At 33.0% G+C, this 17,298-nt stretch overlaps 2 protein-coding genes across 6 annotated transcripts; both read right to left on the reverse strand.

Moving 5' to 3' along the window:
* Window positions 1-2,945: 2,945 nt before the first annotated feature.
* LOC134263124 (centrosome-associated protein 350-like) lies at window positions 2,946-7,818 on the reverse strand. The gene is made up of 6 exons (XM_062745436.1): window positions 7,747-7,818; window positions 6,422-7,389; window positions 5,383-5,545; window positions 4,083-4,267; window positions 3,612-3,660; window positions 2,946-3,428 (listed from the first exon to the last, which is right to left on the reverse strand). The coding sequence occupies exons 2-6, from the start codon at window positions 7,383-7,385 to the stop codon at window positions 3,353-3,355; spliced, it is 1,437 nt and encodes a 478-aa protein (XP_062601420.1). The 5' UTR covers window positions 7,386-7,389; window positions 7,747-7,818; the 3' UTR covers window positions 2,946-3,352.
* Window positions 7,819-11,982: 4,164 nt separating this feature from the next.
* On the reverse strand, window positions 11,983-16,634 carry LOC134263173 (tripartite motif-containing protein 55-like). 5 transcript variants are annotated; one of them, XM_062745512.1, is made up of 7 exons: window positions 16,487-16,634; window positions 16,216-16,320; window positions 15,125-15,993; window positions 14,101-14,263; window positions 13,407-13,591; window positions 12,548-12,596; window positions 11,983-12,151 (listed from the first exon to the last, which is right to left on the reverse strand). In XM_062745512.1, the coding sequence occupies exons 3-7, from the start codon at window positions 15,927-15,929 to the stop codon at window positions 12,082-12,084; spliced, it is 1,272 nt and encodes a 423-aa protein (XP_062601496.1). In that variant the 5' UTR covers window positions 15,930-15,993; window positions 16,216-16,320; window positions 16,487-16,634; the 3' UTR covers window positions 11,983-12,081. The 5 variants fall into 5 exon arrangements, with proteins under 5 accessions (XP_062601496.1, XP_062601488.1, XP_062601476.1 ...); XM_062745504.1 differs by having other exon boundaries at window positions 15,125-16,052; XM_062745492.1 differs by lacking the exon at window positions 16,216-16,320 and having other exon boundaries at window positions 15,128-16,052; window positions 16,487-16,616.
* Window positions 16,635-17,298: the final 664 nt, after the last annotated feature.

Raw genomic sequence — 17,298 nt, forward strand, 5'->3', positions numbered from 1 at the left:
TGTGTATTTTACATTAGCCCATAGCTTTACAGAGCATATTTTAGGTGATATACCCACCCAACCCCCTTACTTATTTGGGAGGAAGTCGATTATCAACAAAAGCAACAAAAAATACCCTTAGGGGCTACCTTTATTTTTCTATAAGGAGGGACTAAAAATAAGCTTAAAATAATCTACTATTCTAATTTTCAACTGTTACTTTGCCACAATACTTTCAAGTATACCCCCACCAATATTTAACGTATGCTTTAATCATGGCGAAGTAAATTATGATATGATAGTACTTGTGTGAAGGCTTAACTTCATTTCAATATTTTATCTAGAACCTCTTTCAGTATTATTGAAAGGTATAGAGTTTTGTTTATATTTTTGCTTTTCATTTATTATTTTTTTTGTTTTGATTTAACGTAATGTTCTTCTTTTTTTTTGGGGGGGGGGATAAAAATTTCCTCCTCTTTCATTGTCAAATAGGATTTGCCAAACTTAAACAAGCTAAAAGTTGAAATGAAGGAAAAATTAATTTTTCCTATTAAAGAGTATTTAAACCTGATTGTTGCATGGTTTGATTTCTAAAAACAAGTGGAATATCATTCTTTAAGCAAACAATTTAAGGAGGAATATTAAAAAGAAATTTTATTTACTTGGCAATTAAAGAATGTCTTTTCAAACACAATTTTAGCATTGAAAGACTACGTGAATCTCTTAATTATTTCATACGAGTTTTTGTATTTTTCTGGTTACAGAAAATGTAAAAATTAGTTTCACCTGTTATCAATTTCGTATCACTTTAAAGGGGGTCATTTTTCAATGGGGATCAATTTTTTGTAGGACCAACATATAAAATAATGACACCTAGGACTCTTTTTCTACAAAAACTAATTTTTTTCTACGGGTGGGGGGTCATTTTTTGTCGTTGAAAAATGCCCCCCGTTGATTATTCGATGGGGGTCATTATTCGTCTTTACACCGGCCGAAGTTACAAAGGCCCATAAAACGATGTTCCAGGGTAATTGGCCGATGTATATTACATCGCTCATACATTGGTGAACATCGTTCGTACGTCGGTCAAATATTGGCCAATGTTTGGTCGAACATAGACTGAAGATCAGCCGATGTCTTTAGCCCACCACTCAATCCCCCGATGACCTCAGATTCAACGGAGACTTGACGATGCTCTGCCATACATCGGTCAATCCTTGAAAGATGTGTTAATGATGGGTTGCCTATGAGGAGCGATGTAGGGCATCGGTGGAGACATCGCCGATTTTTAACAACAACTTACCTTCTACCGATGACGCCCACCGATGCGCCAAATGGCCTCAGTCACCATCCGATTACTTTAGGTGTCCAGCCGGCAACCACGCCATTTTTATCAAAAAATGCATCGGTTCCTCATTGTATACCCCATCGCTGCATAATGTGATTGATACTTATGTCTAGGTCACATTTCCCGGCCGGTAGCCGTAGACCGGTGGTAATCGGTAGTAATCCGTGGTGTTAACGATGCCCCAACATCGGTCCACATCGGCCGAGTAGTCCTAAAAGTATCAGTCACATTATCCAGCGATTTGCATACGATAGACAACCAATGCGTTTTATGAGAAAAATGGCGAGGTTGCCGGCCGGACATACAAAGGCCAAGCGATGCATTGCTAATCGTAAAACGATGTTCCAGGATAATCGGCCGATGTATATTACATCGCTCATACATTGGTGAACATCGTTCTTACATCGGTCGACTATGGGCCAATGTTTGGTCGAATATCGACTGATGATCGGCCGATGTCTGTTGTCCACCACTAAACTCCCCGATGACCTCAGATTCAACGGATATTGGACGAACCTCGGCCATACATCGGCCGATCCTTGAAAGATATGTTAATGATGGGTTGCCGATGAGGAGCGATGTGAGGCATCGTTGGAGACATCGCTGAATTTTAACTACGAATTATTTCCTACCGATGACCCCACCGATTCGCAAAAAAGACTCAGTCACCGTCCGATCACTAGTGGTGCCCGGCCGGCAACCACGCCATTTTCATCAAAAAACGCATCGGTTTCTCATCGTATACCCCATCGTTGGATAATGTGACTTATACTTTAACAAAGGCCCTCCGATGCATTGCTTAAAATAAAACGATGTTCCAGGGTAATAGGCCGATGTATATTACATCGCTCATAAATTGGTGAACATTGTTCTTACGTTTGTTGACTATGGGCCAATGTTTGGTGGAACATCGACCGATGATCGACCAATGTCTGTTGCCTACCACTCAACCCCCCGATGACCTCAGATTCAACGGATACTTGACGATACTCGGCCATATATTGGCCAATTCTTGAAAGATGAGTTAATGATGGGTTGCCGATGAGGAGCGATGTAGGGCATCGGTAGAGATATCGCCGATTTTTAACTACAACCTATTCTACCGATGACCCACACCGATTAGCCGAATGGCTTCAGTCACCGTCCGATTATACAGGTGTCCGGCCGGCAAACACGCCATTTTTATAAAAAAACGCATCGGTTTCTCATCGTATACTACATCGCTGGATAATGTGACAGATACTTAAGGTAGTGATCCTTAAATCGCGAGATCGCATTCCATTGCAGATTGTAAATATCAAATCTTCGGATGAGTCTGCATAAACTAAGGTTCCTTGTCGCAGAATTAAATAGTTCTCTTACTACTCAAAGGCCGTAAGTGCCGACTCAAGTCTAAAATTCACATCCCTCAATAGGAAAGTAGTAGAGTCTTAATATATGTGAAAAATTCTAAAAGACATGTTCAATAGAAAAACAAACAAATAAGAAAGCGAACTAAAACATTAAAAGGAGGAATGCCTAGTCTCTAATCATTGATTCATAATACAAAGCATAGGAAAAAGAAACGTATAATTAAGTATATTTTTTTCTGTCATTTTATTGAAAACACATAATACAGCGAGTGTATCTCAATCATAATAACGTTAGCAGCATAGAAATTGACTTTTAATGTTAGAAAACCCCTAAAAATTTGAAAGAGGAAATGATTGTCATTGAGGCAATAACAAGACTAATATAATATAATTTTTCTAAACGGAAATTCGAATCAAATCGAGGAAATATCTCTTTAATATGCTTCGAAAAACAAGGAAATTTTTGTGCATAAGATTCAAAAATAAAATAAAACTAATTAATTCTAAAATAGAAATCGTAATTCTAAGCAACTGATTTAAACATCCCATATCTTTAAAATCAGAAAATCAACCATAGTTTTCATTATACGCTTCTTCAATATACACACATATTTTATATTATATGTACAAAGAACTTCGTCGTTTTTCTTGTAGTTCACATTCGTCTTTTGGATTACGCCCAGGTTACTGGATTTTTCATAATATTGAAAACTTTTTCAAACTTCACAAAGAGACCTTTGGAGGGTTTGCTGAAAAAAATATTCCATAGAAAAATAATTATGAATGAAAAAGGTAACCCTGTTTGATAAAAAAAATAGGATTGATTACCAGCTAGTATTCTTACGATATGCTGAATAATACGTAGTTGTAATCTATTGGATTTTCTTTTAATTAAAAAGGCGACTTGAATAACATTAAAAAAAAATCCATACCAGTTAAAATATCTAACTCCATTATAAACTCCATCATGCTTTCCATCTTCTACAAAATGGAAAGAAATATTTAAGAATTATAGGAAAAAATTTCCCTTTACCTTGAACTTGTATATGTTGGAAAAATATGGAAACATTCATTTGTTCTTTATAATTTAAACACCTAAATGTGTTTTTGATTGTTCATGTAGAGATAGCGTTTGTAAAATTTACGTAGCACACCTAACGCACCCCCCCCCCTCCAACACACACATAATATAGTTCTCTTTTGCAATAAAAAAACCTTTTATTTCTGCAGTATCAAAGTCATTCTATTGTTAAAATTGGTGTCTGTAAGAATATCATATAGAATGGATCGAAGTACATAGTATATTTTATCAAAGGTCCTTACATTTTATTTAAAATAGTAGAGAAAAGAGTAGAAAGAAAGGCAGTTTCTGCAACAAATTCTATAAATTGTCTTTATCTTACCTTCATCATCAAGCTCTACACCAACAAAGATTCCCGCCCGATCTTTTAAGTTTCCGACATATTTGACAATACCACTACTTCGAAGACCGTTGTATCTGGTAAATTCAATGACGTCGTCTATGCAGAGCATTGAAGGGGATCGCGGAAAAATGTGTTTTATTCCCTCTGCCGGCAAGGTGGATGCTCTGAAAATAAGAAAATACAATATTGGTTCATTATATTATAAGCAGTCTCTATTAAAGTCATATTTTGAATGTTATATGGTTGCACAATGACCTTGTCAGCAAATACCGTATAAGCAGAATTTTAGCGAGGATTTAATTTTGGCGTTATTAGCGAGCGTGTTTAGATCGCTAAAATTGAATATCGCTAAAAATTAATTGTGTTCTATTTTGTAATGGCTTTGCTTAATTCTCGCTAAAAAGAAAATACCCATTATTAAGGACAAATCGCTAAATTTTGCGTCTCGCTAAAATTTCCACTTATACGGTACAATTAATCTTAAGTCAAAATAATGCTGACTGTTCATACTAATCGTTAGGCTATTAGGCTATAATCTACATACTGATTTGGCGACTGATTTTTTCTGTTATGTCCCGATCATGACACCAGCAAACGGCAGGTGTGACCGGTCGGCAGGGGTTCCTAACTCCTCCATGGCACCTGATTCCACCCTGATGTTTTGGCGGTCCGTGTTTGCTTCGCTCCTATTTTGTATTGTTTTATGGTCTTTTGATTATGAATACTGTTTGTTATCATTATATATATGTCATTACATGTTTTCCAAATTGTTCAGGGGAGAAATTTTGAGAAAAGAGCATTGTATTGATTGTGTTGAATATTTCCCCCTTCCCCAATTTTTTCAGTACACTATGCTTATAAATTGATAATTATTGGAACTTGAAAACATTTTGCATTTCAAGAAATCATTTAAGAAATATTTAATTTGTGATTGGTCATCAAGAAAATTACTTTGTTAAAAATCAATCTGATTCTACAAACAACCTTAAAGGGGATAGTTAAAAGATGTTTTTTGGTCTTAAGAAACGTCATTTAATTCTTAGAGACCAGACCCTAGGATATCGAAACAAATTTACCATACTACATGTATTACCATATTTTATTTATTATTAAGAAAAGTACTTTGTTAAAAATCAATCTGATTCTACAAACAACCTTAAAGGGGATAGTTAAAAGAAGTTTTTTGGTCTTAAGCAACGTCATTTAATTCTTAGAGACCAGACCCCAGGATATCGAAATAAATTTACCATACTATAACCATATTAGAATTATTTCATACCTGAATGTTGATACAGAAGATCTATTTTCCTTTGTAGATTCTTGGGATCCTTTGTACAAGTTGGAGTCAGAAAATCTTTGTTGAAGCCCACCTCCGGCATTTCTTCTAGCATGTGTTGGGTACCAACCCCACCTTCTATTTGATTCTACTGATTCGCACACGCCTTTATTTTAATAACATAGTAATTTAGCATAAATTGAAAAGGAATAAAGATTATGACCTGAAATTGTGGTAGCATTCTTAAATGTATGAACTTTTAAAGAGAACTTTCATTATGACTGTACTAAAGTAACAATTGAAACTTATTAGAAGTTCATATACAGGCTAGTGCCAGTCATACTGTACCCTTTTGTGAAAACTGAATTGCACAAATTTAAACCACATCAGCAAAACATTAATAAAATGAAGATTTAAGCTATATTTTATTTTTTCAAAGTCATTCAAGGATTTTCATGCAAAGTGTGTATGTTTTACTAAACAGTTGCAAACAATTTGTTTCGTAGAAAAGTATACCCGAGTACCCAAAATCCGTCACCACTCCCGCGCTGACTGTTGTCGTAAGTTAGCATTTGATAAAAGATTTTCAGCATGCAAAAATGATGTCATAATCACATTCGCTTCCAAACATCGCGGAGGGGTATTGACGGAGTTACTGGGTTTGGCGATAATTGAAAATCTTGAGAAAAATGAATTTAATTAATATTTTATTCTCGAGAACTTAATTTTCGCGTAATTACGCGTGACAATGAGCTCGCAAAATTTTTATTCTCGCGTATAAAAATATTCCTTACGATAACAACAAAGCGTGAAAATTGTGTCTCGCTAACAAAGAGTCAATGATTATCTCGCGAAAATAAGATGTCACAAAAATTTTGTGATCTAAAGTACTTCAGATAGATAGGCAATAATTTACTCATGATCTAAAATATGTGAATAAATATTGTTTCTAAATCATATCTTTACAGCGGCGCCACAAAGAATTATCGAATAAATGAAATAATATCTGGTTGTTTTATTTGAATAGAGAATTACTTATAACCTTGTTGACTCCGCGACTCCTTCCACCAAGATGCTGCCATATCTTCTTCACTATCAGAGAAAGACGTGGTGCGAAACTTAGAGAGATCCTTACGCCTAAATGCAGGCAGATGGTGGGATTTTATGCACGACATTTTATCTTTCTCTGTTTTTGGCCATTCCAAGGTTGATTTAACGGGACAACTTATTTCACCAAAAAGATCTTTAAGTTTCTCTTCGGACAGTATTTTGCCAGAAAATATAGGGCTTTTTATTTGGATTTTTACTGCATTTCGAAGTAAATGCTGAAAATCAACATTATAATGAAATAATTCCATTGTATCAGCGGCCTCTAGCAGATCTGACAAGCCCTGAAGGAATTCGTCCAGACGTTTAATAGCGTTTTGGAGATAATCTTGTTTGTTCATCAGATCTTTCTGAATGCAAAGTTTCATTTTTCTTGCATCATCGAGAGATGCTTCGACAACATTATCAAGAAATCTTTGCAACTTCTCCCTATTTTTGTATATATTCTCTTCAATACTATCAAATTCTGTAGGAAGGATCTTAAGCTGTTCCTCAACCTGATCTTTCATCTTCTCAAAAATTGGAATTAAAGACTCTTTAACTTCATGTCCTGCTTTTTCAATACAAGATTTTCTTTCCCTTAAGCATTCTGCAAAATCCTTTACATCATGTGACCTGTGTTCCCCGGATGTTATGCACTTACTGCAGGCTGATGAACAGCAAGTTTTACAGAACATCTCACATTGCTGATTTTCATGAACAGGGCAGGCTGGATATTCTGGCCGAGAGGAACTGAAGGACAGAGATGACACGTCATGAGTCGTACTCACTTTACTCGACATATGTTTTCCTACACAGGTCTCACAAAGAATGGAGGAACAGGAATGACAACGGAATTTTCCGCCGTTACAACACATACAGCATCTCACTACATCCTGAGCCTTGCATGCGTTAGCCATTTGTCTGAAAGAAAAAAACGCTTCGACATGTTTTTGCTGATTTTTTATCTCATTAATTTTATATCTTCTTCGTAATACATTTTCTCTCTTTTATTTCAGTGTGTAGTTATGTAGTTTACATTATTGTTTAGATCCAGAGCGTTGTACACAATTGCAAACAAAAGGTTGTTAATTATAAATGAAATAAAAAAAAAACCTTAATTAAAAAATCTTTTGTGTTATTTAAAGGATGGAAAGTCGCGATCCACAGAAGATTTGAGCTCGGATAAAAAAGCCTTAACTGTTGAAACACGTAAGAAAGCTTTAAATTTCTTATCTTTTTTATCCGTAACACAAATATGCATATTAAATACTAACTTACCATTTATATCGAATTCATAAGCATTAAAGTCTTTTCCTCTAACCTAAATCAAAAAAAAATAAATGTTCCTCAATGTAGCCAGATGGATACGAAAGAATCACTAAGAAGGCCGGATGAGATATATTAATACCAACAAGGAGTTTGCTTTTTATAACACAGTGCGAAATTTATCATTTTTAATTAATAATGGTACAATTATTTATTAAGAGATTTCTGTAAAATAAAGTTCAATAAAAATGTTAAGCGTACAGATAAAAAAAAATAGAGATAACGGTATATAAGCTCAAAGATCCCTTAAACAATAAAAGTTTGGAACAGAGCAAAAACGGACCTCTAAAACAACATAAGTAGGATCAGGTGCAATGGAAGAGAAATAATTCCCTGCCAACCAGCCACAATTGCCGTGTGCTCCTTGTCATGATCGAAAATAGCGGGAAAAAATCGTCCCAATCGTCGAAAACTCAGTATGTAAATAAAGGCCTAATGAAAAGTATGAAAAGTCAGCATTTGACTTAATTAATGATAGATTTTATTTCCTGACAAAATCATATTATTGTACGTTAAACATGAAATGATGACTTTTAATGAGACTGATGATGTTTTTGTTTATCAACTTGTACATGTATGTCAATAACTTATCTCTTTTTAGGAATTGTTCATACATAGAGCATTCTGTTTCGTTTTGAATAATTAAGAGATAAAACCCCGTATTCAGGTGATGAAGGTATATTGTCGCATTTTAAGTAAGGAAGTTGATTGAAAAGTAAGTCATCGCGTTTATCAAAAAGCTTTAATGTAAGATTACCATAAATGTCTTTTTATAGAAAAATATTCAAATATGAAACTAATATGTCACACTCTGTGGTATCTTTTACGTCAAGCTGACCGGGATATATAGTATCTATGACCATTGTTTATTGACAATATGTCGTCGATGTATCTTAATGTCGAGTTGAAGCTTAAATTTATAGCAATTGTTTCTCTCTTCGCGTACTCGATGTGAATAAATTAGTGATCGGACGGTGACTGAGACCATTTTGCGAATCGGTGGGGTCATCCGTAGGAAATAATTCGTAGTTAAAATTCAGCGATGTCTCCAACGATGCCTCACATGGCTCCTCATCGGCAACCCATCATTAACACATCTTTCAAGGATAGGCCGATGTATGACCAATCATCGTCCAATATCCGTTGAATCTGAGGTCATCGGGGGGTTGAGTGGTGTTCAACAGATAACGGCCGATTATCGGTCGATGTACGACCAAACACTGGCCCGTAGACGACCGATGTTCGAACGATGTTCACAAACGTATGAGCGAAGTAATATACATCGGCCGATTATCCTGGATCATCGTTTTATGATTAGCAATGCATCGCTGGGCCTTTGTAAGTCCGGCCGGCAACCACGCCATTTTTATCATAAAACGCATTGGTTGCCCATCGTATACCCATCGCTGGATAATGTGACTGATTCTTTAAGGACTACTAGGCCGATGTGGACCGATGTTAGGGCATCGTTAACACCACGGATTACCACCGGTCTATGGCTACCGGCCGGGAAATGTGACCTAGGCATAACCAGGCGATGGGCTTAATTGGTACTCAGTGGAGTTCAAATAGATTGTTTGAAGACCTGGTCTCAAGAAGAGACATATACGTATATAATAATATATATTGCCACGCAGGAACTCTAGGATCTATTTAATATCAACTTCAGAATACATGTATCTACAGTCAAAATGTTTTAAACAAAATAATTTTGCAAATGACCAATGACAGGGTAAGTAAATTAACGAGTTCCATTTTATGGAAAAATAAGCTGTCAATGATATCAAAAAGCCGGAGATGATTTCATAAAAGTTTTATATAAAACCTCCAGTGAATCTGGATGTAATTCATAAATATAAGCATAAGCATTTAATACACTCTGGTGCTACTTATAAACAATTTTTTTCAGCATGAGAAAATCAACCAACCATATACATGTACCGGTATTTTAAATTTACTTCAGTGTGACCGAAAACTTTACACTTACTTTCGAATGTACATGGTAAATATGATTTGCCTCTCATATATTTGTCTTTTGATTTATCAAGGCGCCCTCTGTCAAGCAAAATAGGCACCACGCTATTCAGTTCCCTAAGAAAGGCTTGATTAATTAATGTTTACATTATTTAAATTCTGAGCAAAATTAAAGATGAAATAGAAATGTGTGAATGTGTGAGGGTGTGTGTGTTTTAAAATTTTAACTCCCCTCCCCTTAACGTTATAAAGTTGCAAGCAAATCTAAGCTTCCAAACACACTAATTTTTAGAAATTTTATTTTGGAGAGATTTTTTTTTTTTAAAAAAATTTCCTGTTTAATATTATACAATTAGTAAAACCTCTTTAAACTTACAGGTTCAAATTAAACTATAAAAAAGTTACTTCTAGTTCTCTACAGAGAACAAAATTGAAAAAAAAATAAGTGGGTTAAAAAATTCCATTCCAGTGTTTAAATATTGCAATGAGTAAACAGAACTTGTTTACTTCTGATTTTCCTTTGAAAAAAAAATTACGATGTTTTTCTGATTTAATTTTAGAAACATGTCTTTAGCCCATTAAAATTTCTCTGCCGGATTAGCATAATACATTTTATGGTTGAATTGGTCCACTCGGCGAGAGAGTTTTGACGCTGTTTATGGAGAGTAAAGGAAATATAGACAAGCATGCCATATATGTAAATGAGGGCGATTCTTGTGGAGGGGGATACCCCGTCTTATTCAGAGAAAGACAATCTGTGGTTTTATTATACCATGGGATAAATATATCATAAAAACAAGTGCCTGTGCCTTTCACCTATGAAAAACTTCTTACAGGTACATTGTATGAATATATTTGCTTTCTGCATATATATATATATATATATATATATATATATATATATATATATATATATATATATATATATATATATATATATATATATATATATATATAAAGCACTAAAAAACCAACAACACTGTATATCCTAAATGTCGGATCTACCAAGTAGATACAAGGTCACGGATGGAAATTTATATAAAGCACTAAAAATGACCAACGACACGAACAATAAAAAAAAAAAAAAAAAATTGTCTTTTTTTTTTTTTTTTTTTTTTTTTTTAATTGTTCGTGTCGTTGGTCATTTTTAGTGCTTTATATATATATATATATATATATATATATATATATATATATATATATATATATATATATATATATATATAAAGCACTAAAAATGACCAAGCACAGTTTTTAGTTCTTCATAATATAAATCATAAATAAATGAACGAATGTAATTTCACTTATAATATAACTTTTTTAAAAGGATATTTTTGGTTTTCGTCTATAATGTTGCACTTCTTTTATGATGAGGATAATTAAATCATGACGACCATTTTATTTTAATTTTTGATAAGAATTGCCTCGTTTGCCTGTTAAAGGCGGCTGTGATTGATCGACATAGAATGCTTACTCCCCCTTGCCATCTGATTCCATATCAGGGGTTTTCGGGGGTTGGTGTGTTTGAACTGTCCTAATTTTTACTGATTCGTTGTTCCCTTCAAATGTTTAAACAAGCTTTTATTCTGATATGCACATTGCTCAGACACAAAGTTGTTAACATTTTGACATACTTTTCAAAAAATCTTTATGACATCTAAGTAAAATCTAAGTAACATTTTCCGTAATGTTTCTATATATACATCATACAAGTGTAGAATAAGGAAATAAGGTTTTATCTTAATCTTGAGGATTTTATCAGAATTTTAAAATGTTTCTTCCTTTCAACACTACAACTAATGACTTAGTACGATGAATATTTCTGCATTCATAATTTAAGCCTTTGTTTAAAGATGATTGCACTTTTATTTACAAATAGCGACTGATAAATTACATTTTGCACATTTTCCATATTCTAGAAACTTTGTTTTTGAATTTTTTTCACTGATAAAAATAAGTATTTTTCATTTTAAAAACTGGATAAGTAAAGAGTAGACAGTTTTTTGTTTGATTTGCAGGAAAAAACTAGTTATATGACCCAGGTTGATGAATTAGGGTAGAATACTAGAAAATGATATTTTACTTTTATTTCATTTTACAGTATCAAAATGCAATAAAGAAATCAAGCAAAATGAATAAATGCAACTCAGTTACAAGTATTTAGGATGGATACTTTAACTAGCTAGGAAAAATGATACCCTTTGTAAATTTCCAAGGTAACATCTTTCGAAACCATTGTCAATCATAAAAAAAAAATTTGTAAAATTTAATCCTCGTTGATTAAAGCTTCAGCTTCAATGCTTGCATTCATTATCATTTTTCGATTTTCTTCCACACATTGAACACCTTGTCGAACTTGATAAACATCCCTTTATTGTGTTTGCTAAAAAGAAAAGGAAAAATAACCCAATTATTTGTGAGTTTTTGAAGACAAGTAAATTAGAGCCTTATTAGCCTTGATGCCTAATTTCCCGAACAAATTCTTTATAAGCGATTGAAACCAAATTAGTATTTAAAAATTAATATTAGTTCGGGAATGTGAAGCGTCCAAATTATTGGCGTCCGGATTAACGAGGCTCAGTGTATAAAAAATAAATAAATAAATAATAAATAAATAATAAATAAATAAATTCTTGTAAATATAGCTTTTCAACATTAAGCTTCGAGGTATATATGACGCATTCTTAAAATTTATTTTACATTTTTAAGATTTCATGTAGTTAAATTTGAATAAGTGAAAGTCGTGAGAGCAGATTTATATGTCATTTACTCAATTTACCACTTAAAATATCGAACTCCCTCAATCATTCCATCATGTTTTCCATCACCTGAAAAATATCAATCTAAATGTCCATTTATATGAAATACATGTAAATTCTTCTCTATTATAAATTTTAATCTTAAATTTGGTAAATAAGTTGCTTATTAAAATAGAATTATAGATATATACATCAACTTTAAAAAAAAAAATCACATATAAAAATGAATATTTATATTCAAAAAATGAAAAGGGAACCAGGTTTTTGTAAGAATGAAAATGTATTGCTCCAAAATAACCATAGGTAGAAAAGAAAAATCACTCCATCTTATTGTACATCTATAAAACACTTAATCATATTCCAGATATCGAATGAATAACTGTAAAACACGTAAAGGGAATTCAAGGAAGCAGGATCAGTGTTTGGAAATGAGATTTCAAAAAGAAAACTTCAAATCTAGAGAGCACTACCAATCATACATGTATTTCAAAATTTGAGTGGCTACTATGAAAAAGGAAAGAGGAGGTTAAGAAACCAGGTTTTGGTAGAAATTAGCTTTTTTAAGGCCCCTAAAGAAATTTCAAAACATAAATGCACATCAAAAATATGATGAGACACCGCGAAAGAAGAGGCGCACATAGAACAATGTTTTAGTAAAAATGTTTTTACCCCTATTTTGCCACATTGCTGAAAATTTCAAAAACTTACAGCGCTTTCAAGGCTCCAAGAGCTATCCAAAAGAGTTGTCTACTGCTTCAAAAGAAAGACTAGGTTTAGGGTGAGAAAAGAGCGACATACGAATGGACGGACAAAGATAACAATTGGTCCAAACGTTTCTTAGAAAGTGTGAGTATGATAAAAATGAAATACTGCGATTACCTTCCGAGTCCAGCTCTACCCCAATGTAGATTCCATCCCGATCTTTAAGTCTTCCAGCATATTTGACAATGCCACTGCCTCGAAGACCATTGTATCTTTCAAATTCTACCACATCCTCAAGGCGTATCATGGACGGAGATACCGGGAAAAGGGGTTTAAAGCCCTCGATGTGAAAGGTAGATTCGCTGTAACAATAAAATAGGTTGCTTGATATTCAAGCTTCATATTAGGATTCGAGAAATCAAAAATTTGATAAATATGTCGAATGCTTAATGAATGCTTACTGAATAATTTTTGATTTAATTTTTAATAGTAAAATGTCTATGTATCGAGGGAAAATCTGCACAACATAAAATTGTCAAAAAAATGCAGAAGCTTAAAAATTATAATAAAAGAAATAGACATATTCTAACTTCAATATATATCAATATCAGTATGTTTAATTTAATCTATCGATACATATTAAACTTAACAAGGAATTGGTGGATGAATGTTTTTTAAAATTTAAATGTAACATGTTTTATTTTGTAAAATATAATTGGATTATGTAGAAGACATGCCTATATCTATCTGTTTAGACAGAATGTTCTATTATGATCATAAAGTAAGAAAAGAAATGTATTTTCTTTTCGAAAAAAAATTAATAAAATAAATTTTAATTAATGCTTCCTTTTCTCAGATAACAAAAACAAACCTGAATTCGCACACTGAGAACCTGCTTTCTGCTCTGGATTGTCTAGTGTTTTTCCTGTAGAGGTTGGAATCTGACAATCTTGATCGAGTTCCCAATTTGCAGCTTTCTGTCGTTCCTTTATTTTTACCTCGCAATCTCTCTAGTTTTGCGGACTCCAATGATTCTTCAATGAAAACAAAAAAATGTGCCAATCGTAAAACTTTGACCGTTTGCAGGTTATTCATTTTACATTTATAAAACACAAAACTGATACATTCGAATAAAAATTGTAATACATGAAAATTGTGTACTCGAAATATTTATTTTTTATCTAGTGATACCTTACTGCCCAATCATTCAGTTTTAGACGCCAATTGTGCGTCAGTTACTTTCAAAATCAGAGCAAGAAAGGCTTCATCCCAAACATCAGAGAATAATCAAAAAGAAAACTTTAAAGAAAAACAAAAACCGAAAAAATTATAGCATGAAAGATGTCCCAAAAAACCTTTACTTTCTCAATAAATTGCAGAAATTGTGCCTCAAATATATGGAGATAACGAACAGTAGTCAAGTTCAACAATCCATTCAAACAATACATATCAGAAGCAGAGCAAACACAGACCTTCAAGACATAAGAGGTGGGATCAGGTGTCATGGAGGAGTAAGAATTCTCTTCCGACCGGTCACACATGCAATATAATGTGCTCCTTGTCATGATCGGTAAACGGAAAAACTTGTCGAAAACTCAGTAAGCATTTGACTTAATGCATCAATCGTGTTTTTTTTATATTCTAGAGAAAAAATGCAGAATTTCTCAAAACACTTTCTTTTGGACGTTAGCATTCTTGTGCCGACATGCGTTGTATTGTGACAAAATATTATTTATGAAGATATTTGATTGAATCAAATAATATTAAAAAATGATGTCGTAGATGAACAAAAATTAAAACTAGGCATGAGATATTATCAGATCAACAAACACATGCAAAGTAATTAAGATGAAATTATGCCTCTATAGTGTTAGATGTTAAAAAGAAAATGTTACCACGTTCATTCTCCGTTTGTCTTCTTCTGTGTGATGAAGATGTTCCATCGTCTTTACTGTCGCAGAATGACTTTGAACGACGTGCCTCCGGATCAGTACACCTGACAGCAAAGTCAAAAGTTGTTTGAATGGGAGAGGACACCGCGCCAAAGTTCTGTTTTAGCTCGTCCTCTGAAATTATTTTGCCAGAATATGTAGGCTTTCTTATTTGGATTTTTGATACATTTTCAAGTAAATGTTGAATATCAACATTAAAATGAAGGACTTCAAGCGCATCAAAAGACTCTAACACTTCGCCTATCCCTCTGAGGAAGTCTTCCAAATTTTCAAGCACGCTCTGGAGATCTACTTGTTTACTCATAAGACATTTTTGCATGAACCGTTTCATTTTTCTTGCATCTTCAATATTGTCTTCGACAACACTATCAACCAGTTTATGCCACTTGCGCCCGTTATCATTTATCTTTTCTTCAATGTCATCAAATTCGTCATCAAGACAATTTAACTTTTTGTCAACTCGATCTTTCATTTTTTCAAACGTTGGAATGACTGTGTCTGTAACATCATGCTTTGCTCTTTCGATCATAGATTTCCGTTCAGTTACACATTCTAGAAAGTCTTTAACATCATGTGACTTGTGTTTACCAGATGTGATACATTTGCTGCAGACTGACACGTCACAATTTGAGCAGAACATTTCACATTTCTGTTGTCCATGAGCAAAACACATTGGAAATTTTGACTGATCGATCTTCTTAAAGATTAAAGATGCCACATCATGAAGTTTGTTCACTGTACTAGACATATGTTTTCCCACACAAGACTCGCAAAGGTTAATGGAACAGGAATGACAACGAAATTCTCCGTTGCTACAACACATCTGGCATCTCACTACATCTTGAGCCTTGCAAACGTTAGCCATCGTTAGCTTATTGAAAATAATGAAATGTAAAGAAAATGTAAATTATTATTTGTATTTGCAATTATAGTGTATTTGTTTATGATTGTCATCATTTAACTTTTGTCAATCATTTAAAAACAAAATTACAATAATAAATTTAAAACAAATATTAAAAAGAAAATATCCTTACATGATAATGAAAAGATTAGAATTTCATGATTACTGAATGAAATTCAAAACTGAAAGAGTATTTGGCAGTTGGTTGAGTGAATTTTGATGAATTCCTGAATTCTCCCTATTACATTAAGTCCAACTGAGTTTCACATCTTCGTAAGAGCAGATTATTTATGATGAAAATAAATTATAGAAACGTTCAATTGATTTAAGAAAAATTATCAAGATTTTTCGATACGAAAATTTACTAAAATTAGCATAAAGTACTAACTGCAGTAAAATTTTACCATTCATGAAAAACAATTAAATCCAGAATTCGGTAAATTAAAAGAAAACATCAAAGTTTTCAGGTCAATCATTGCTAGAAACAGGAAGTTTGTTTGGTGGATGTCTGGATACTTTAAATGAGGACATATTTTATATAGAAAAACCCACTTGTTTAAGTTCAAGTATCGGACGACGTATTTTACAAATCATGAGTACTTATGTCTACTTTATAAATGTAACAAGAGAGCAAGCAATGGTCATGTTTCAGAAGAGTATTTTCAACTATATTTTTGTTTTGTTTTTATTTTTGATGTATATAACCATTTTAAGCGTCTTTATGATCATGTCGATTGAAACAAATTAAACATTATGCACAGGAAAATTTAATATTCGAATTAACAATTGTATGATAAGCCAAATGAGTATGTGCACAAACATTTTCAAAATAAAAAAGTATGTATTTGTTTAAAAAACGAAAGAAACTTCGCACGTGTAATATTACATTTACTCATCAGTACACAATTTTTTGAGCGACTCTCAAGGACAGATGATACAAACAAAAAATGGATGCCTGGATTGGTATATATTTTTTGGCCTAATTTCATTGCAAATGATGCAAATAATAAATTTCTAGAATATAAATAAATTTAAAACCTTCTGTGATGTTCAAAAGTCTGCCCTTCTGAAACCATCCTTATTATTCTATACAAATATTTTTCACTTTAAATTCCATTTTTGTGCAAATTTGAATAAAAAATTAAAAACTACGCGGTGAAAGTTATTCATTTTATTCATTTAAACATGACCCAAGTTGTTATTTTCAAATTCTTTG

Source organism: Saccostrea cucullata, unplaced genomic scaffold (genome assembly GCF_032062105.1).
Source record: "Saccostrea cucullata isolate Sc308-1 unplaced genomic scaffold, CSIRO_AGI_Scuc_v1 ctg691, whole genome shotgun sequence".
NCBI lineage: Eukaryota > Metazoa > Mollusca > Bivalvia > Ostreida > Ostreidae > Saccostrea > Saccostrea cuccullata.